Raw genomic sequence first — 21,660 nt, forward strand, 5'->3', positions numbered from 1 at the left:
ACAATTATATCAGCTCCCTCGAAAAGCATTTTCAGGTGTATCTTATCCTCCGGCTCGTCTAAGTCGCTTAGGCAGATATATTTGCGAGCCGTTAAAACTAGCGACATTGCACGAACACCGCTCAGAGGACTTTAGGCCTTGGAAACTTCCGCGCTTATAGAGGCTGATCTTGTGCCCAGGTTCGGACCGCAATCATGTGAGTGTCTAAACATCTCGAGTCTCGCAAGCGGCTGGAGCTGGATTCTTCCCTTCGTTCACATCAATCACTGCATTCAGTGCAGCATAAAGCCTTCTCTGATCAGTCTATACATGCAGCAAATTACTTATCTGTAACAAGCAATGTTGTTATAGAATCGCTAATTATGCGGCAATCTAGGTAGATCGTTTCTTTAGCTTTAAGCTCTAGGTAAGTATAACTTAGGTTAGAATTATAAATAAGTATATCTCTAAGTACTAGGCTTTATAAGTCTTCTATTTACTTATCTAGTCTTTATTTATTAGATTCTAGTAATTTACTTATATTTTGTTTTTTAGTATTTTTAGTAATAAATACTTTAAGATATTATTATATAGAGTTAGGCTATACTTCTTTTAGCTTAGTCTATACTAAAGCGAAGTAGACTAGAGCAGTAGTCTATAAAGTATTATATAGAAAATTAAGTAAAAAAGAATTATTATTATTAACTAAGAGGTAGTAATACTAATTTTATAAATAATAGAATAACTAGTTAATAATCTATATAAGAGATAAACTATTTAAGTTAACTATAATAAGTATAATAATAAAATCTATCTATTCTTTATACTTATTATAATCTATTCTTACTATTATAAGTTTAACTAGCTATTACTAATAGTTATTTCTACTTCTAATAGCTGCCTTTATATATATTCTACTATTACTAATAGCCTTATTTTAGTATAATAGTATATTATATAACCTAAACTCTGCCTTAAATTAGTAATCTTTTATTATAGCTATTCTAATAGTTTTTTTTTATCGCTTATATAATAAAAAAAAGTAACTTCTTATTACTTTATAATAAGCTTTTTATACTTCTAAGTAATAAATAGTTAAAAATACTATTATAAGTTAATAGTAATTTATCTCTAGTCTATATATAATAATATAACTATTATCTATTATTAAGTATATATTTAGTATTATAAGCTTATTATCTAATATTAACTTAAAATTAAACTTAGTATTAATTATATAGATCTAGTAGTAATAGGTCTAGAAAAGGATGCTACTATTAGCCTGTTGTAGCTTTTTTAGCTACAGTACAGTGCGAGAAAGAAATGTTGTACTTTTAGGGTTCGCTTACAGGCAGACCCGCAGGAGACGCAGGTTTGCCTGCCCGCCCAAGCCACATAATACCAAGAACTGTTCACGTAAGCTGAAGCGGGGTAACACCGCTCGTCATGGCGCTTCTGCCTTCTTCTCCACATGGTCAACAATCTATGGTTGTCCGCATCTCGTCATGATCCAACCTTCTAAGGTCCAAGAAAAGCTACCCGAACCGACTGTGGCCATAAGTTCATATTACAAAATCCATGAATGGCAAACGCGCCTTGCACTCATCAAACCGGACGAAGATCTGTCGGCCTGCCTCGAACTCAGCCTTGTTGTCGTTGACTTGGTGGACTTGGATACCGGGGCTATCATTAACCATGACACACTCGTCAAATACGATGCACTTTCATACGCTTGGGGAAATGCAACACCTTCCGCCAAGTGCATTTGCGACGGGAATGCGATATTATTACGCGATAATCTCGATTCGGCACTCAGATACCTTCGAAAGCCACAAGATGTGCGATATGTGTGGATTGACTTTCTTTGCATCAATCAGAACGATCTAGTCGAAAAAGCTTTTCAGATACCTCGGATGAAAACTATCTTCTCCAAAGCAAGTACCGTCGTTGTGTGGCTTGGTAAATCGTTGCCAGTCGCCAACATAACACGGCGTTGCAGTGAAGAGTGCGGGCTGGATGAGGTATACCTAAGTTGTCCAGATCATGGGAATGAACTATGGAAATCAATCCTGGACTATGCATGGTTCAGGCGAACTTGGGTTCGTCAAGAAGTGTTCGCCGCCAAAAAGTTGGATGTCTGTTGTCCTTACTTTTCTGCTACCTGGGAGTCTTTTAATGTAGCTCTACGCTCTGTGGACTACATAGGTACACCTGAGAGCGCTTCCAGTCACGAGGCTCTTCGGAACCTGAATTCACTCAACGAGCTTTATTCGTCTCGGCGATTAGAGCTACTAGACTTGCTCAAGCAAGGGAAAGGTTTTCAGGCTTCAGTCCCACACGACCACATCTTTTCGGTCCTTGGTATGATGTCCACACCTAAGCACAGTGCAACAGAGCCGATCCCAGTAACATATGATAAAACCTACCATGAGGTCTGCGGTGACGCGACTAGGTACATCATACGGGATAGTAAAAGTATTAGTATACTGAGGTGGTGTCCTTCTCAGAAGGATAAGTCCTACGCATTTGATTGGCCAGCAATAGAGGTATCTTGCCCAATCTCGGGTGAAATGGAGCCAGAGATACGGATCGATGAAGCCAACATGTTTTTGGAGCAATTTGACATTGACAACCCAATCAGGAAAGCTAGCGCTCCAATGATGTTGGAAAATATGTACCATCGGAACTCTGGGGCTCTGAGACCATCAGAGAATCTGTTCCCTTCCTCAGCATCAAGTCAATTCAGCATAGCGAGACCTCTTCTGCTTTACGGGAAGCCATGGGGAAAGATAGTGCAGTTCAACACACTTACGACTTACACCGGCGAGCAAGAAGCACATGTGTACTTAGCAGAACATTATTCAGATACAAATCTCAGGATGGAACGATCTTTCCAAGACGATGCCGACGAATACCACGAATTCTTCCTCTACAAGCTTGGCTTGGTGCGCCGCATCGAGGAAGGTAAACCTGTAGAATACGAAATGAAAGCAACTTGGCGATGTCATGGTACTGCTAGGGAAGGCGATGTGTTCGTGTCATTGGAGCCAGATTTGTGGAATTTTGTCCTTCGTAAATGCTCTAAATCAGGCGATCTGTTTGAAGTAGTGGCATGGGGTGGTGAAATGTTCACCAACCTTGTGGGTTCTAATATGCCCGTTCCTGTGCCCGTCAAAGACACATCTGCGTACTATTTGGGCGAAGTTGAAGAGGAAAAAAGAACATGGATATCGGGGAGCTGGCGTCCAAATGATGCACCAGGACCTAGGCAGCGGTTCGAAATCCGATAAAATTCCCAGAGATCAGATGAAACGAAGTGCAATTGGTCATTCTATTCTGCGCTGTTCTGTCAATGTGATGGAGCAATAGTTCAAGTCTGTGAAAAAGGAGACTATGCTGCCGTTTAATGCCAGGTGTAGCCAAGCAGCCAGACACCCATGCATACGTAGAATCTATCGCAACGCATTACGTTTCTATGCAGATGTGTTGCTTTTGGGTGATTGTCCCCAAACGTTAAGTAAGAATGAGACGTTCTCTCCTCAAAGTATGGAAGTCTGGTAGAAGCCGAAAACGCCCCAGTGCTTCTTTCTGCTAACATCCCTGATAACCGCACCATTGTGTGATTCGGCCGTCGACTTCCATGTCCCGACGTCCAAGAACAGTGTCCGCAACGTTTCTTTTTTTTCGCATCCAATGTCAAACTTGCACCGTGTTTCCCAGTCCCGAGGTTCATATCGCGTACCAGCATTGGCGTGCCTTCGTGTGTATGTCCAGTACGTCCTCGACGACCCAACCACGGACGCTGCAGGAGACCAGTATCATCAGATGCATGACTAACATCCAAAGCGACTTGCCAAAGATTTCTTTTTGAACAATGCATTAAAGACGTGTTCTACAAGCTCAGGGTATGGATCACCATCGAATAGCAGTTTGAAGGCGCTGGTCGACATGGCGAGGGCTTGCAAGGCGTTCACTTCTGTCATCCATCGTGCGATTCTTTTTGTTTCGCATTGCGACCATATGTAGTTTTCGTTTCTCTGGTGATTCGCGGGTAAAGAGACCCGGATGACGAGAGGCATGTCCTTCCAGTTTTTGGCATCCGATGGATACGAAAAAAAAAGAACAACAAGCGGTGGTGACGCTTCGCTCAATGTGCCGCTTAAGCATCCGCGCCAGAAGCGGACGAAGGCCTTTTATATGACACCATGAGTACCTAGTAGATTCGTTGTCTTCGATCGATATGATTTGGCGGATATATTTGCGCATCATGATCCGTGCATTCTTTAAACATTCGATCGCAATGGAGGCAACGGAATGCCTGTATTTCGGAATGTTGTCTTAGATCAAAGGTTCATCGTAGGGTGCCCCGCATACGTCCCCATTCACACTCAAGATGCGTTCTGGATGGCTGAGCTCTTTATTTCCAGGTATGTTCCATGGAAGAAGCCCCTTCATGTTTCTTTCTGGAGGAAGTGGTACGAAAAAAAGATGCTGCTGAGCTGGAAGACGCATACCCGAAATTCGTTGTAGACGGTATGGCAACGGTACGCGAGCGATCTGCTGATACGTTCGCCACTCGTAGTCGTTGAAATTCATGTTGTGGGATCGTACACGAAGCCATCTTTATTTTTTGTGTATCGCTCGTAGGTCGTATCCCGAAGCTGGCATTGTAGATGAATTTAGTTGCTGCGGGGTTATGTTCGGATGCGGGTCGAGGGATGCCTGGAAGTGTATAGGAGACGCTATCGAGGCTGTCCGTATCCTCGATGGACATTTAAGCCAGAGTCTCGAACCTGTGCGTTCATCCTGGCGTGGTGTATGCTGGGAGAAGTCTGATGCAATCGATAAGCCAATGACGTTGCCTATATGTGTTGATGTGGAGGCCTGGAGGCCTGAATGCCGTCGAGAATACCGAATCCACGCTGATCGATTTGCGAAACCATGGCCGTACAGTCCCATGGATCCATTTCAACCATGGTACTGCGACGACCATGATGCACACAACACTTTGGCTGCGACCTATCAGCTACACGCTTCTTATGACTGGCCCTTCGAAACAAGATCAGGGCTTTCCCTTAAGCTCAAAGTATAGTTCCCAGTGATTTTTGCAACCTGGATTGAATGCGCTCGCACATTGCGTACATTTGCTTCCGCTCTCCATGTATTCGGAAATAGTCAGAATGTGCTTGCACTGTCCGCATAGTATTGCACTCTCGTCTCTTCGCGCAAAAGGCCAGACAAAAGACATGTGTGTTTCGCAGGCGTCATGACAGCTGATGCAAGCGTAGAACTTTTGACAGCAGAAGTGCTTGATGGCGATGATGTCGAGCGGAGAGTGCCAGTGAGCGCATTGCGTCAGCGGTGTCACAGAGACGCCGTGAACGGTCACAGAGATGCCATGAACGATTGGAGCTTCTTGGGTATTGGATATCACGGTAGTCTCGGGCATGTGGAGCTGTTCATCGGAGCTTCTGGGCTTGGGTTGTCCACCAGAGCTTTTGGACTTGGGCTGTTCACCGGAGCTCTTGGGCTTGGGGCCCTGCCGGGTTCCGCGCATCTGTTGTTTTTGCTTTCTGAACTTCTCACGGCGGTCAGCAAGGTCGCCGTAACGCTCACGATCGTGGAGGAGCTTGTAACCGGTGCTGGGGTGTATATTAAAGTCTTTAAAGATGTCCCGCGCCGTTCGCTCGCCCTTGCGCTCAAAAGCTTCAAAAAACCGTACCCGACGAGGTGTGTCCATGTGTTTCTTTACCGTATGGCCGGGAGGTTGTCGGCGAGGCATTTGCGCGCAAAAATATGGGGTTTATAGGTGGTTGTGTTATTCCGGTTGTCCAGCTAGAGCTTGCATGTGGATGATGTCGGCCGGCTGTGAGGCTGAAAGCTAAGGAGCAACAGCATGCGGGACGATCACGTTAGCGACCCCACTCTTTCATCATCGCTTCGTCCGGCAACATCACGAAGCAGGTGGCGTTGTGCTGTAACATGCCCTTTGATCAATGTATGAAGTAGGAGAGTATGATAGATATCTCAGCGTTCTCAAGTACTACGCGTGGCTTCCGTATCTACCCGACACCCTGATGTCGAGCTGTGATGAATGTGTAACGCATCATCGCGATAGTTGCCAATAAAAAGAAGAAATTTCAACATGTCTCCATTGTTCCATAGACAGCTCACCCAAGCCCGAGTTTTGCCGGATGCTGTAACAGCTCAGAATGATCCGACGTCACTAGCCCCGCGGTAACCCCACTAAAGCTGTAAGAAGTGCTGCTGCTCAACAACAACAGCTTCTTCATCTCAATTCCACACTTCAATCTCAACTTGACACTTTTGATACCCCTACATACCACCTTTTTATCCAAAAATCTCAACACAACCGCAAACATGGGTCGCCAATTCTTCGTCGGAGGTAAGCAATACAATTTGGGAGCGGCATTGAGATAAAACTAACGGCAATCAGGTAACTTCAAGATGTTCGTAACTTCACAAGCCGTGAGTCGCTCAATAGAGGAGAGAAACTGACGAAACTAAGGAACGGCTCTATTAAGAGCATCACCGACATCGTTGAGAACCTGAACAAGGCCAAGCTCGACCCCAACACAGGTACGTTGAAAGGCATCTTCAGCGACCCAAGAAGGCGCAAAATCCATCACATTAGCAAAGTACAACAAATTAACCCTCAACCAGAGGTCGTCATCGCACCCCCAGCCCTCTACCTCCTCCTCACACGCGAGCACCTCCGCAAGGGCCTCGAGGTTGCAGCGCAAAACATCTTCGACAAGCCCAACGGAGCCTTCACTGGCGAGATCTCAGCTGAGCAACTCAAAGACAGCGGCATCACCTGGACCTTGGTTGGACACTCGGAGCGTCGCCAGATCCTCCAGGAGAACGACGACTTCATTGCCAACAAGACAAAGACAGCCACCGACAACGGTCTTGGTGTGATTCTGTGCTGCGGCGAGAGCCTGGAGCAGCGTGAGGCGGGCGAGACCGTCAGCGTTGTTACCAAGCAGCTCAAGGCTGTTGCGGACAAGGTCAAGGACTGGAGCAAGATTGTCGTTGCTTACGAGCCCATCTGGTGCGTTCATTCTTTCCAACTACAATGCATCTGCAGTCACTAACGGATAACAGGGCCATTGGTACCGGCAAGGTCGCAACCACCGAGCAAGCACAGGAGGTCCACGCCGCCCTCCGTGAGTGGCTCAAGAAGGAGGTCTCGCCCGAGGCCTCCGAGAAGACCCGTATTCTGTACGGTGGCAGTGTCTCGGAGAAGAACTGCAACGAGCTTGCCAAGCAGGCCGACATTGACGGTTTCCTCGTTGGTGGTGCTAGCTTGAAGCCTGCCTTTGTTGACATCATCAACGCTAACCAGGCATGAATTCCGCGAAGTGATGGCGCTCGTCTATAGATGATTTGAGCGTGCTTCGGCAACGATCTTATGAGAGACTTGAGCTGGCTATAAAAAAGAATCATGTAGAGTCAGCATAATGAACGTTATGAAGATCAACTGTGTTGGTCCCAAACATGTCCGTGAAGTCAGCTTATTTGATACATTGTTTGTACAATTGTTGTGTGTATGTGTGTTCCAAACGGTATATGTCGCTCGTATGTCTTTGAGCATAGTCGGACCATGTCGACTTCTTCGACAATAATCTCACAGAAACATCACACATTTCGTCATCCAGCAAAGCCGGCCCTATGCCAATTGCTGGACCCCCATTGTGTATATCACCCATATCCATCCACCCTCCATGCTCATATCTCGATCTTGCTTCCGTGGAACGGACTCCAAATACCCCTAACGCTCTCATTCAAACTCTTCACTGGTCGTCCATCCAGTTTCCTGTTCTTCTCCCCTGTGCTGTTCCTCAGCATCTCTGCCTTTTCCCTCACGCCCTCATTTTGTAGGTTCTTCACACATATTGATCGTTGGGCGCCGTTGAGGTAGTTTGCAATGATTACGGGGTGTTTGCGTGGCCGTGGGCTGACGGAGATTTCAATCTGAGGGTTGCGCTTGGCGAATGCGGGCAGCGAGGCTTTGAGGAAGGCGTTCATGCCTTTGGACGACCCCCACCAGTTGCAGTAGTGGAAGGTGAGGGACTTGCATGGGAGGACAAAGGCTCCTACGCCGTTCTGCCGTGGTAATCAGCACCGGGGAGTGGCGAATGAGGGGATACGTGTGTCTGCGAAAACATACCTGAGCCTTTGCGACCGTCTTGATAGCCGAGACAGGCATGTTGGCGTGCAATGGCGGTAATGACGGCGGTGCAGTCACCAGTCTCGACGTCCCCAAAAGTTTGGCGTTCATCTCACGTGCGGCAGTCGCAGCCTAGGTTTGCGCTAGTGCGAACTCCGCGTCGCAGCTTCCTCGAGCAGTTCATCCCCCCCCCAAAACATCGACTCCTCATTCCACCCTTTGTAATTCCAACTATCCCACATCGCTGTCTGGAGCGCATTCCAGAGAAAAACAAGCCAGCATGACGCATCTACTCCCCCCGATGCTGTTGAACCTGTTCGCCCCGCGGCCGCCGCTGCGATGGGTTGAGCCGGCCGACCACGCGCCTGAGAAGCGCTGCACGCCCAAGATTGGTGGCGTGGGCCAATACCTCGAGGCGTTGAGGGAATACAAAGATAACGACGGCTATGTGCCCACCGACAGCTGGCTGCAGAAACGCGACCGCAAGAAGCTCGAAAAGAAGGAGAAACAGGAGCACCTGCTTACCGAAGGGGTCAAGGATTGTACGACATCACTACGCGCACTTTTCATCCCACTTGCGCAATCACTATCTGCGCCCATATGCTAACATCACACAGACAAACCCTCTGAAGATCCCAAAGTTCAGGGCGACGCTTTCAAAACGCTCTTCGTGTCGCGCTTGTCGTATGGCGTCACTTCTGATGACCTCGAGCGCGAATTCGGCCGCTACGGTCCTATTGAGCGCATTCGCATCGTCGAAGACGTTACTCAGCCCGCCGACGCGCCAGCCAAGAAGCGAAAGCGCGGTTACGCTTTCATCGTGTTTGAGCGCGAAAAGGACATGAAGGCCGCCTACAAAGAGACGGACGGTATCAAGATCAAAGATCGCCGCGTACTGGTAGATGTTGAGCGCGGTCGCACAGTCTCTGGATGGCGCCCTCGTCGCTTCGGTGGCGGTCTCGGTGGACGAGGCTACACCAAGGGCCCGCCTGCTCGCGGTCCGAGTGGAGGTGGCAGCCAATTCGGCGGCCCCCCAGCTGGCCCTGGTGGCTTCGGAGCTCGTGGCGGCGGCTTTGGTGGTGGTTTCGGCGGACGAGGTGGCGGCCGTGGCGGCTTCGGCGGCGATAGAAGTGGTTTCCGAGGTGGATTCGGAGGCGGAGGCCGTGGCGGTCGTGGAGGAATCGGTTACCAATCCAATGGCTATGGTCCCCCTGACGGCGCACCAGCAGGCCCCCGCGGCCCTCGAGGCGGTGGTGGATTTGGAGGCGATCGAGCTGGGGGTGGTGGACGATACGAAGATCGTCGTAGTGGTGGCGGCTTCGACAGAGGTTCCAGCGGTGCTAACAATGAACCGCTCGGTAGCAGAGATCGGTATCGCGATCGCGACAGTGGTGGATACGGTGGAGGCCGAGACGACTCCAGGAAGCGCGGTTATGAAGGCGACAACTACGACGATCCGCGACAGCGCCGCAGATACTAGTCTGATTCGATGTTGGCTCGGATGTCTCCACTCGCTGAGCGAAGTGTCCTTCTGCAAGGGTTTGTCAAAAGGTTACCTCCCTTTTCTTCGCCTCACCTTCACGCTTTCTCGCCTTTGAGGGTAAGATCTTGACGTTCGACCATACAACACAGCGATGCGGATCTGGATGGTAAGGGTTGAGATGTGTTACCTCTAGGTTGACGATCGGTCGTCGTTATTTTCTCATCGGCTCTTCGAGTTTCAACTCATCGATTAAGCAAAGGTACAGCAGCACCTCACAGTCGGCCACAGTCACAATTCTTCACCACCCAGGTTCGCACAGGTTTGGTTAGGCCAGGACGGGGATTTTTCTCGATGGGTAGGCGCAAGGTGAACTTTTTCCTCCGCATGTTTTACTAGCTTCTTTCTTTTTTTCGCGTCCCTGACTTTTCGTTGGTCTTTGCGAGTGGCTGGGTAGGTATAATGTAAGTTTATAAGCACGATTTGTGTTTTGAGTAGTGCAAAGATGGTCCAAGGTAAGGTTAACAGGTAAGGATGTTTTGTCTTCCGAACTTGGTTGATCTTATCGTGATGGTGTTAGGTCCTATATGGAAAGCATTCTTGGCTGTTAGTGCACCATATTCTGAGTTATGTGGATAACTATCATTACAAGCACGGCAGTCGAATACAAGACTTGACATACAGATTCATTCGCCTCGCATTTTGATTGAATTTCTCCCCACTCTTCCCGCTTCGTTACTTTCAAATGTCCAACTCTACTCCAGCACTGTCCAAGAACCATGGTGCCTCAGGATGTTTGACAGGTGGCGGCAAGGAGGCACATAAAGACGATAACTTCATTCTCAAGATAGAGCATGTAACCAAAAGCAGCTCCTGAGTTGGACGGAAAACTAGGACGGCGAATCGCAGCAAGCATTCGCACCAGCCAAGCTCGTAAGTGCACATGGCCTCTATCTTGCACCTCAAGGCTAGCGTGTGTAGGGTTTCCCTGACCATCCAACCAAACCACATATGGACATCCGCCACAGCTGTCTCATTTAAACAGATTAATCTACGTGTTCCTCTCCTCTGACAGTCCAATGAACCTTGCAATCAGCCTTCTCCGCACGCGGAAAGTGATGAACGACAAATCCCCGAAGATATTGCATGGCGACAACCATTTACACTTTCCTTGACATCTGTTCGACCATACATACAATCACCCTACTCAGCTCGAACTTCGGTAAATGGATGTGACACCAGATCATAAAAGTGCTATCCATGGATTACCACTTGCTCGTATACAAGCAGCTTACGGTGGGCTACCACCTTGCTCACTACTACCACGTGCGTCCTGAGTATCGATTCAACACTGTAAACGATGCTTACCTCTCATAATCTACGAGACACGCATCGTACGACTTGGACAAGGTCACGTGGGGCGGATTATTCAACCTGCTCGTCAACATCCTTAAAACTCTTCCTTGACTGAGCGAACCGGTACCCTAGTTCTTAAGCAAAAGCTCTCACTGGGAGAAGGGCGTAAAAATTGAAGTGGCTGAAGCGGAGAGTCGCAACAAGGAGCAGAGACCGTTGAAACCACGTTAGGCAAGAGAACTTCATCACGAATCTAGCAATTCGTTACTAGGCCCGGCTCATCTTAAAACAAGTGCCTTTTTCTGCTGCTTAGAATTCTGTACTTTGTAGGATGTGGTACTTACTTTTTCTTCCTAGACATCAATAGCTTGTAGACGCTTGTGCTCGATTGTTCTTTAGTCCATCTATCAGGCGACTATGCAGTGATGCACAAAGCAATCTATGGATTACAGCCCGACGAGGCAGCGGAGCTCTCGTACACGAATTAGCAACGATAAAAAAGCGGGGCCTCGCTACCCTGCTAGCACAAAGGCTTTATACGATTAGCTAGCTCTATAGTAAGCAGAAGTGAGCTATAAAAGGAGTTTAATAACGAATTACTGTAGGGATACCTCTAGCAGCTGTCTACGACAACTCTAATAGGCGTTAGGGTGCCTATTAGGAAATACGAATCACGACTAAGGTCGTGATCCAGCACGCACAAAGCAATCGTTACAAGCAGTAATTAAGACACTCTGCTGAGTCTCTGTGTAATATGTAGTCGTGCATAGCCGTAAGTTTAGTAGGGTCTTAGTGGAAACTCACTGCTTACTTGTGATGATGCTAACCGTGATAGGTTTCCCGATATCATCTGGCCACGCGATACTTGAGGACCTCGATCAGGCGTCAGGTGGTCTGGTGCTAGTCCGAAAAGAAGCTGAACCCAAGCCACAATCGACGCAAGGACGCTCCGACATGCGACCAATCACAATGCTTCCCTGCTCAAACTTGACATACGATAGGGACGTGATTGACGTGCGCCTAGATGTTCTCGCAGCAGAGCTTGCGTGATGTGAGCCTCAGGATGAACGAATATAAAATCGCTGAACTTGACTAGAACCTTTGGAAAAAGTATCAACAGCACTCTAGTGTTTGAATAATCCGCTTACTACCAGCTTCCAAGATCGATCTCAAACTTTATACCATTGTTTCATTATTATCTTTTTGCAAGGATGGGCTTCGATCACGGCGATCACTTTTTCCTCAAAGGACTTATCACACAGATGACTTTTGAAGAAAAGGTTTCGCTCCTTTGTGGCTCCTCATTTTGGGAAACATCTGGCATCGATAGACTCGGCATACCGCGCATGAAGCTTACCGATGGGCCAAGTGGCGCTCGTGGAGAAGACTTCAACAGCGGATTGTCGAGCGCGTGTTTCCCCGCAGGTATCACTCTTGCTGCTTCCTTCAGCGAACAGCTCGCTCGAGAAGTAGGAAAGGCACTAGCTCAGGAGACTCAGACAAAGGGTGCCCGAGTCCTGTAGGTAGCTCACTATCTGTGTTAGCAGTCGATGGAGCTGACTATGTCCTCAGACTTGCACCGACTGTATGCCCACACCGGCATCCACTTGGTGGTCGCAACTTAGAGTCTTTCGGCGAGGATCCTTTGCTTGCTGGCCGTCTCGCAACTGAGTACATCAAAGGCATCCAAGGCGAGGGTATTGGGGCTTGTATCAAGCACTTCGCAGCTAACGAACAAGAGACCAACCGATCCAGTATTGACGCCCGTGTAGGCGAGCGCGCTCTTCGCGAGATTTACATCAAGCCTTTCGAAATCGCGATCAAGGGTTCCCAGCCGTGGTCTATCATGACGGCGTACAACGTCGTGAATGGTACGCATGCGGACTCGAACAAAACGCTGTTGAACGATATACTTCGAAAACAGTGGGGATATGATGGTCACGTTGTTGCCGATTGGGGCGGAATGAACTCGCTAGCTACAGCCCTCAATGCCGGCGTCGATCTTGAAATGCCCGGTCCGGCTAGCTGGCGTACTGTCGAGAACATCCAAAGAGCCCTTGATAATAACGAGGTCTCCATGGAGACATTGGAGACGCGAATCTTCGAGAATCTGAAGTTCCTCCAGCGGAGCGGCGGATTCGACCACGCGACCATTCCCCTTGAGCGCGCGGAAGATCTTCTGGAACATCGAGCCCTAATCCGAAGAGCTGGAGCGGAAAGTGCGGTACTGTTAAAGAACAAGAACGACGTGCTTCCCCTCAATAAAGAGAAGATAGGCTCCATAGCTATGATCGGCTTAGCGAAACAATGCTTGAGCCAAGGCGGCGGTTCTGCCGCAGTCAACCCGCACCACAACATCACGCCTTTCAAGGCTTTCGAGGAAGCTGTCGATGGTAAGATTCAGCTCAGCTATGCTGAAGGAGCTCCTGTACTCCGGAATCTTCCTGCTTGTTCCAAGGACGTGGTCGATCTCGATGGCAATCCTGGTTTTTCCTTCCAGTCGTTTAACGAAAAAGGAGAGGCTGGGGTAACGAAAAAACCAACCAAATCTGACATTTCAATCAAGAGATCCAACTGGTTATTCTCGCGTGATCGTCACCGGTATATTCACTCCTTCTACATCCGGTAAACATTACATCAGCTTGGCCACCCTAGGAAACACCAAGGTGTACATCAATGATGAACTTGTTTACGATATAGAAGGCAAGTCTGCCGATGTCTACGCTATATTGATAGGTGTCGCGGTCGAAGAACAGAAACAGTTCGATTTCGTGGCAAATAAGCCGTATCAGATCCGGCTAGAAGCATCTACTGTGGAAGATCCAGACGTCAAAGAGTCGTTCATGTCTAAATGCCTTGGATTCAACTTTGGATTCATGGAGCAGCATCTCATGGAAGCTGATCTTCTTCAAGAAGCTATCGACGTCGCTAGTTCATCTGACGTGGCAATTGTGTTTGTCGGGAACACACCGGCTTGGGAGACAGAAGGAGCGGATCGAATCACCATGGCTCTTCCACGTGACGGCTCATTGGACCGACTGATCACTGCTGTTGCAGCAACGAATCCTCATACCATCGTCGTCAACTCCACAGGTTCTCCTATAACGATGCCATGGTTACAAGACGTATCTGCAGTTCTGCAGGCGTGGTTCCCAGGTCAAGAAGCTGGTTACAGTATTGCAGATGTCATCTTTGGATCCGCGTGCCCAGGCGGAAAGCTGCCCGTCACTTTCCCGAAGGCACTTTCCGACGCGCCAGCATTCGATAATTTTCCAGGTAATCTCGAGGCCAACTTTGTCGAATACAAGGAAGGCATCTACATAGGCTATCGTCACTATGATCGCAAGCCAGAGACCATTCTGTTTCCTTTTGGATTTGGTCTTTCGTACACGACCTTCGACGTCAGTAACGTCTCAATTTCATCGACGTCGCTGGAAAAGGGCCTGTGCCTCACGGTGACCGCACATGTCACTAACACTGGCGCACGGCCGGGAAGTGAGACTGTACAAGTGTACGTTGGTCCTAGCAATGAAGGAGCGATTGACAGGCCACTGAAGGAGCTTAAGGGGTTCGCAAAGGTGCACCTATGTCCAGGGGCGCAACAGAGTATTTCAGTATCTCTGGAGGCCGAAAAATTCGCGTATTTTAACGAAGAGAGGGGAATGTGGGCTGTTGATGCAGGCGAATATGCTATCTTTGTGGGCGTTTCAAGTGCTCAAATTGTTTCCACAAAGAAAGTCGATATGTCAGCTTCTTTCGAGTTCGATGCTTGAGCAGGTGACTTGGGATGGCCATGGCAAATATCGCTGTGCGACACAACATTGAGCAGCGCATCTTCTGGTAGTATCGATATGATAGACGTGTTGAGCATAAGACGCCTGTACAACGCTGTTGAATCACACTGTATTGTATCGCGATAGAACTGTATTTGTAAATACTTGGCTTTACTACATGCAGCTTTCTATGTAATTATTCGGAGAATCTATCGATTGAAGCCGAAGCCATGAATCTCATGCGGTTTGAAAGAGCTACCGTGGAGCTCTGAACAGTCAAGTTGATTTGATGAGAGATTCGGAGCTGAATTATCACGGTGGAGAGCATCTCAATAGAACTAGACTAGTTACCATGGCGGTGCACACATGAGCGTAATGATGCGTAAGCATTTGCGGTATGCAGGCCATTATATCGAGGCAGAGCTCTTTGATTTTACCGTCAAGGCTAAGATCTTTAGGCAGCTGGAGAAAGTATCGATAAAAATTAGATGCAAGCTTCTGTATGCTCTTCTGACAATCGACTCTGTGGTAGATCCTGGACTACGCCCGGTTTTATATGAGCTGTTTTATCATGAATACGATTTGGAAAAGAAATGACCTGTATAGCTGTGCGGCACACTGGATTACATGGCACTGTCAATATGTCGAGGACGAAAAATTCCCAAGTCAGGTTACGATCATGTATTAGCAATTCAGCATTGCCTTCACGAAATAGCCTCTGGTATCTCTGAAGCCATTGAGGATCTTGAGGAAGCAGGATATGGTGGAACATTTTCTAATAACGAAGTCGAAGCGCTCCTCCTCAAACCGTGCGATGAGATTAGCGAAATATTTAAGAGAATGAGTTTGATCTATCCTTATGGTTTCTGATTTTACTGGACCTTTGAGGCACGTCTTTCGACAGGGAGAAGAGCGCTGAATCTTACATAGTCGCGCCGATATAGATTCCAGGAAGATAAGGCAGGAGGTGTAGTGGAATGTATCATATCTTCTTTCTGTTACATGGGATTCTGTATAGTGTCAATGCCCGTGTCCTTTTTCGTGTTTTCACTGTGAGTTACAATCTATCTCTGGGCTATCGAGCATCATCTCGATAGGTGACTAGTAAGGTAGTGTTTTCATCTACTTCTTGTTGTGCAAAGATGTGTATAAATCTGTAGTCTCCGAAAGAATGGAACACAACCACTAAGGGACATTCTGTACTACTCTCCAAATACAAAAGCATCGACCTCCTACTCAGCCGTCATGCCCAATGTTCTTCAGTCCACCCTGTCTAGTCCAGAACGCATGCCAGGCCTTCTGCCACCGCTCCTTCTTTAGCCCCTCCAGCCACTCCTTCACCGTGCGATCTTTTTCCCCATCAATCCGAATAACCCCGTTCTTGATGCCCCGCCAGTTCTTAATCGGAGCCTTGATATAGCGGTGATTCGGGCCGCAGAAGCTAAGCCAAGGCTCTGGGATCTCACCTGCTGTCTGCTTCAAGCGCTTCTTGTGGCACTCTTGACACAGATCGCAGTTGGGACAGACCAAACAGAAAAAGAATGGTTGACTCCAGGAATCGATGAATGTGCCACAGCCGCCGTCGCAGCCGATTTTGATGCCGTTGAGGTCTTCGTCAGCCTTGGAAGTGGTTGCGATGGTGGGAGCCTTGTCATCTAGGGATTCCACAAAGTTCACGACTTGGACTGAGTAGTCGTTCATAGTAGCTGGCGCCGTATCTATGAGAGCCTGTGATATAGGCATCATAGACTCACTCGTTTGAACCGGCGTCAGCATCAACCTTTCCGTGACAAGCTGTGTAGGCTCAATGCTTACTTCGACAATCTCATCGTGCGTTGTCGTCCTGTTATCAGCGTCTGAGTCGATATTTCCCGAGTTCGAAGCCGATTCCACGATGTCGAAATCAGCGTCTTCCCCATACAGGGTACGGTCCAAGACAGAAAACTGCGCAGAGCTTGCAATCATCGCATCTCTCTCTAGGCCATCCAGTGAAGCCAGGACCTTGGCTAACAGTCGCAGGTTGCGTGAGTCATTCCAGGCAATGTCATCTTCAAGGCCGCGCATACACTCGTTGAACAGCTCATTCATATACTTTTCGTACTTTATCGCGGGGCCCATGATGCGAAGCATATTTGTGCGAAGCATAATGATGTGCGTGCCTGAAGTGTTGTCTCTATCGTCTTGCTTGCTATCTTCGTCGTCGACGTTCCGAGAAAGCTTCAGGTCCTTGATTAGCTGTTCCTTCTTCTGAGGTTCGATAGACAACTGGAATTCGTGGAAAGAGATGTCTGCAAGTTTCGAGCGGATTTCCGATTGTGCTGCCTTCATATTGTCCTTGTACCACGAGTCATGCTGCGGTTCCATCTCCAACATCTCAAAGCGTACACTTCTGCCTTTCTCAATATCGCCTAGTACCGGGTAATACATGGTAGCGATTGCGGCTTTGACATTGAACAGGTAATAACTGTTAGCTGAAATCTTGCTGGCCAAGGCTGACAGCCAGGAAAGGAGTGCATCGGTTTTGTTGGCCAGTTTTGCGGCTCTCAACATGCGCATCAATGCGCCTTGGCCTATGCTCGTCTCGAAACAATAGAAGAACCAACTATTTCGTTCTTTCTCCGTCCAACCCGCAAGCAAGTTCATTAGCTTGGATCCGTCTTTGTCATTTTCTTCGGTAAACAAAAGAGTGATGTCGTTTAGAACGGAGCCCATCAGAGGCTGTTTGCCCGCCATAGCTCTGGTTTGATTGAACATGCGCAGCGCATTTGCCGTATCGCTCTTCTTTGCGTACACGGCAGCTTTGGCGAGTAAGATGTCCAGCCGTATGTCGTCGACATCTTTCTGACCTTCTCGAGACAGTCCCTCCACGCGCGGGGGCAACATTGCGTATGCCTGATCGTACGACTTGATCGCGTGAGCAGTCTGATCGTTCGAGGTGTACGTTGATGCCAATATGCGAAGTGCTGCCACCTTTTCCAGATTGTCTTCTTTCATAAGAAAGACACTCTGCTCCAGGTACACGATACTCATCTCCATCAATTTCCTCTGACGCACTTTGTTTGGCTCTCGGTAGGCGTAATCAGATAGTGTCGTTCCGAAAGCCCTAAATGCCTCGTAATTAGCGATGGAGACATCTCTTTTCTCCTCGATGGCTCTGATGTCTCGGAGTGGCTCGGCGTCGTTAGATTCAAAGGCATCCATCTATGTCTTGTTAGAGATATCTTTAGATGTGGGCGATTGGCTTACAAGAAGAAGAGCCGCTTTAGCAAACCGAAATTTTTCAAGGATCCATACTTGATCGGTCGCCGTCAACCAGTTCTGAACATGTCCCCTAGCCAAGGGCAGCAGAATATTGGTTTCCTTGACTTCCTGTATCCAGTCTCTAACTTCAACTTGCAAAGACGCCTCTACACGTGGCTTGGCCCTAGCAAGCCATGAGACAAGTATGTCCGTCCAGGGATTAGCGATGCCATTGGCCCGCTCCGGATAGATATCTGTAGGCCTTGCCAATCTCTCAAACAACTTAGCCAAGTTGTTTTGGTTCTGCGTGATGCTGTACAATGACGTGACTACCTGCTGGATAGCGTCATCTGTCATGCTTGTCACGTCCAGCTCTTCCAGATGTTCATACCAATTCTGTATGGCGTACATCGCAAGCTCAGAGCTTTGCCGATTCTCCGAGCTCTCAGACGCCTTAAGCATAATTTCGATGCACATTTGGAGAATAGTGAGATGCGCGGCGGTAGCAGGTGTCCGAAACTCGATCTCGCTATCAGCGTCGATACTCGTACTCGTGAAATATTCCCGTAGAGACCGATCTTGAAAAGCAAGAGGCAGCTTCCTATATTGAAGCTCGGGAATGATGTTCTCCTCTACGCTGTCGAGATTAGCATACTCTTCGTCGCCATCTACAATATCCCCATATGTCTGCCTGGGCTGATTGAGTTCGAGTATTCGGGATGAACGTCCAACTACCTCTTCTTCGACGTCAAATGTGTCGTCAGATAACGTTAGCTGAACCAAACTCGACGCCTCAGCTAAACTTAGCGAACGCTTCGAGAATGCCAGCCACGCAAACAGCTTCTTCATGGCTTGGTATTGCGCATCCGAGCGACCACTGCGACATTCCGCCAGGAGAAGCTTGTAGAGATCATGTAGGGTACGTGGCATCCTTTCCAACTCTTCTAAGACCGCCTGACCGCGGCCAATTGACGCGAACCTTCTGACCATATGCTCGACGTAAAGCATGCTGTCAGCCTGCTGCACTACCTTGCGAATGATCGTCTTCTTGATAGCTGGGCTGAACTTGCGTACGCGTGGAAGGGTCTGCAAACGGTGTTTTAGAAGTTCCCGAATATCGAGTTGGATGTTCTCCTTCTTGATCTCGATGACGGAAGGGTTCAGCAAGCCGAGTACGGCTGTATCTTCTGGTCTGCTAGTTACCAGAACTGAGATGTTGGCATTCTTACGCTTCAGATCGCTCAAAAACCGTGACAGAGCCCCTACAGGCTGCAAGTAAGCCTCGTCTAAACCGTCAAAGACAAGGAATAGACGGTCCATAGCCCCTTCACCACCTGGAAATCTTGACAAAAAGAAGCGCTTCCAAGTGGGAACGTCGTTCAGATCTTCAGCGCTCTCCCGGAGGTCGGCTGCTACCTGTTCGGCATATTTGGTATGGGTATCCGCAAGTTGAAGCGCAGATGAGGCGAAAGCGTTCTGTCTTGACTGCAAGTAAGGAAAAGCCTCTTTGAAATAGAAGTAAGCCACCCAGATGTGTTCCTCCTGACGTTTGCGAAGATTTTCGATGATGGATTGTGCAAGGAATGACTTGCCAACACCCTCAGTGCCTTTCAGCCAAAGTATGGGTTCCTTACCATCCACCCAATTCTTGAAGCTCTGATGTTCGAAAACCCATTGGGCAGTATTTTGAACCCGCGAGCCGCACAAGTCTTCATGTATGGCCAAGTTCTCTCGATGGGCGTCCATCCAAAGAGGGAAGGTGGCTTGGTTTCGAGTGAAGAACTTTTTGATCTCCCTCACGGCTTGAAAATTGCCACCACTGGCGTTGCTTCCTAGATCTTGATCCTGGATACGTGGTTCCCCTTGGCCATGTCTTGCTTTAGAAAGCTCCGAGAGCATTTTGGCCATCGCATTCTGACTCTCAAGCAATTTCTCGTGGTTCTTGGCAATCTTGTGGTTCAATGCAAGGCTCTCGTCCAGTCTAGCATTCACAGAATAGAACCCGTCTTTGATCACAACTTCTAGCTTCAGACTTTCCGCGTATACCTGCTGGATGTCTTGCCCGAGGTCTTTACGAAATGAACTCAGTTTGACATCCAGACCTTCCATCTTGGATCTGTTGATGGCCATGTCATCCTTGACATCTCTGATGGCACTGTAACTTTCAAACCCTATGGCCTGGTCGAGCTCTTCAATTGAAGCATGCATTGCAGCATACGCGGTTGCCAGCTTCTCGTCTTCTGCCTCCCACAAAGCCTTGAAAAACTGTTCTATAGGCTATTAGCTAATATAACAGTACCAGGGAGGATGCAATCTTACTCATACGCTTGGCTTTGCCTTGGATCAGGTATCTCACTCTTCCACATACAGTCAATTGCTGTGAAAAAACTCGAACGATGGCGATGGCGACCGCGTCGGAGTCTGCCCGGCTTTCACAAATCGCTAAACGTTCAAAGAATCGTGAAGAGTACCCAAAAAACTCTTCGATTCGATCATACTCTGCCCTGACAGCTGAAAACGCCTGCTGAACTTCAGTACTTGTAATGTGCCTTGGTCGATTTCCACTCACCGATATTAAGCCACTTGCAGCCGTGAATATAAGACCCACTGGCATTGCGGGTGGAAATGCACCAGCAGCAGCCCCAATCTCAGCCAGTCCATTGATACATTTCTGCATACTACCAAGATGATCACCCATGGCTTGTCGAAATCTGTCCCCCTTACCGCCGCTGTGTCGAGAGGCACCAAAACTCTCCATGCTGTAGTTGACATTGTTCATCACTTCATTAATATTACTTGCTTTCATGCCCTTGAGGTTTTCTCCACACTCCTCCCGATACTCCTCCAATGCTTTCTGCCATAGTCGACCGAGGTCAGTGGAGCTGCTTGTTTGCGCAGGGCCCTTCGTCATGATGAGTTAATAAAACAAAGAGGTGAATGAGTCGCTCGAAAAACGAAATTCAAAAGGACCAGAATCTTTCTGCAGATGTCTTTGTGTCGTGATATGTGGTAAAGAAGAGAAATGCAAAGCCTCTATCTGCTTCACCAGCCATAAAAAGATGGCACTCACGTTGATGGGCATGTCCAAACCTGCATTGTGGATACACAATTTTGAGTTGTGGTGCATACATCCAATCCGTGGCCATGAGAGAGCCGTAGCGCCATCCCCGATGATCGCGATAGGATTTGCGAGCCAATCAGTACCAATGTGGGAACAAGAGACATACGGTCGGTGTGATGGGAGATCTGCTCCCGCAGCATATATGACGGGATCGGGTCGATCATGAATACGTCGATCACATGGATCTGTGTGATGTACCAATGGGATCAGTTATGTCGATGTGATTGCGTGTCTATGGAAAAGAGTGGAGTGCTCGGCACCGCGTTGGGAAGCAGCGCAGGCAAGGCTAGCTGAAAAGAAAATGATTAGTACCCACTGACGTAAGAGTCGTTCAATGGCAGGCCGGCCTCTCCTGCCCGACCTTGCTCGTGTCAAATCTGATCTCAATCAAGAGTTGTCACCCCAAAATACCGCAGGATCGGCAGCATACTTGAGCACATGCGACACCAGGTTTTAGGAGAAAACTGAATAGCTTTGGGTGGCAGCCTAGCGCTGGGTGTTCGATGTTTTTCTAAGA

The 21,660-nt window shown here is 48.2% G+C and overlaps 7 protein-coding genes across 7 annotated transcripts; 4 read left to right on the forward strand and 3 right to left on the reverse strand.

The window, feature by feature from the left end:
- Positions 1-2,582: 2,582 nt before the first annotated feature.
- Positions 2,583-3,269, forward strand: GT037_010915 (uncharacterized protein; the record flags this gene model as incomplete). Its single annotated transcript, XM_038935962.1, has 1 exon — positions 2,583-3,269. The coding sequence occupies one exon, from the start codon at positions 2,583-2,585 to the stop codon at positions 3,267-3,269; it is 687 nt and encodes a 228-aa protein (XP_038781333.1).
- Positions 3,270-5,041: 1,772 nt separating this feature from the next.
- On the reverse strand, positions 5,042-5,761 carry GT037_010916 (zinc finger chy domain-containing protein; the record flags this gene model as incomplete). The annotated part of the gene is made up of 1 exon (XM_038935963.1): positions 5,042-5,761. One exon carries the CDS (start codon positions 5,759-5,761, stop codon positions 5,042-5,044), a length of 720 nt encoding a protein of 239 aa, XP_038781334.1.
- A 599-nt stretch (positions 5,762-6,360) lies between these two features.
- GT037_010917 (triosephosphate isomerase) lies at positions 6,361-7,354 on the forward strand (the record flags this gene model as incomplete). Its single annotated transcript, XM_038935964.1, has 5 exons — positions 6,361-6,385; positions 6,437-6,449; positions 6,509-6,579; positions 6,664-7,054; positions 7,108-7,354. 5 exons carry the CDS (start codon positions 6,361-6,363, stop codon positions 7,352-7,354), a joined length of 747 nt encoding a protein of 248 aa, XP_038781335.1.
- A 377-nt stretch (positions 7,355-7,731) lies between these two features.
- GT037_010918 (mitochondrial 54s ribosomal protein mrpl51) lies at positions 7,732-8,212 on the reverse strand (the record flags this gene model as incomplete). The annotated part of the gene is made up of 2 exons (XM_038935965.1): positions 7,732-8,109; positions 8,174-8,212. The coding sequence occupies 2 exons, from the start codon at positions 8,210-8,212 to the stop codon at positions 7,732-7,734; spliced, it is 417 nt and encodes a 138-aa protein (XP_038781336.1).
- A 241-nt stretch (positions 8,213-8,453) lies between these two features.
- Positions 8,454-9,653, forward strand: GT037_010919 (rna-binding domain-containing protein; the record flags this gene model as incomplete). Its single annotated transcript, XM_038935966.1, has 2 exons — positions 8,454-8,715; positions 8,791-9,653. The coding sequence occupies 2 exons, from the start codon at positions 8,454-8,456 to the stop codon at positions 9,651-9,653; spliced, it is 1,125 nt and encodes a 374-aa protein (XP_038781337.1).
- Positions 9,654-12,220: 2,567 nt separating this feature from the next.
- Positions 12,221-14,782, forward strand: GT037_010920 (glycoside hydrolase superfamily; the record flags this gene model as incomplete). Its single annotated transcript, XM_038935967.1, has 3 exons — positions 12,221-12,528; positions 12,582-13,508; positions 13,576-14,782. 3 exons carry the CDS (start codon positions 12,221-12,223, stop codon positions 14,780-14,782), a joined length of 2,442 nt encoding a protein of 813 aa, XP_038781338.1.
- A 1,236-nt stretch (positions 14,783-16,018) lies between these two features.
- Positions 16,019-20,933, reverse strand: GT037_010921 (uncharacterized protein; the record flags this gene model as incomplete). Its single annotated transcript, XM_038935968.1, has 4 exons — positions 16,019-17,983; positions 18,029-20,292; positions 20,342-20,543; positions 20,592-20,933. 4 exons carry the CDS (start codon positions 20,931-20,933, stop codon positions 16,019-16,021), a joined length of 4,773 nt encoding a protein of 1,590 aa, XP_038781339.1.
- Positions 20,934-21,660: the final 727 nt, after the last annotated feature.

Source organism: Alternaria burnsii, assembly GCF_013036055.1.
Source record: "Alternaria burnsii strain CBS107.38 chromosome Unknown 749, whole genome shotgun sequence".
Lineage (NCBI taxonomy): Eukaryota > Fungi > Ascomycota > Dothideomycetes > Pleosporales > Pleosporaceae > Alternaria > Alternaria burnsii.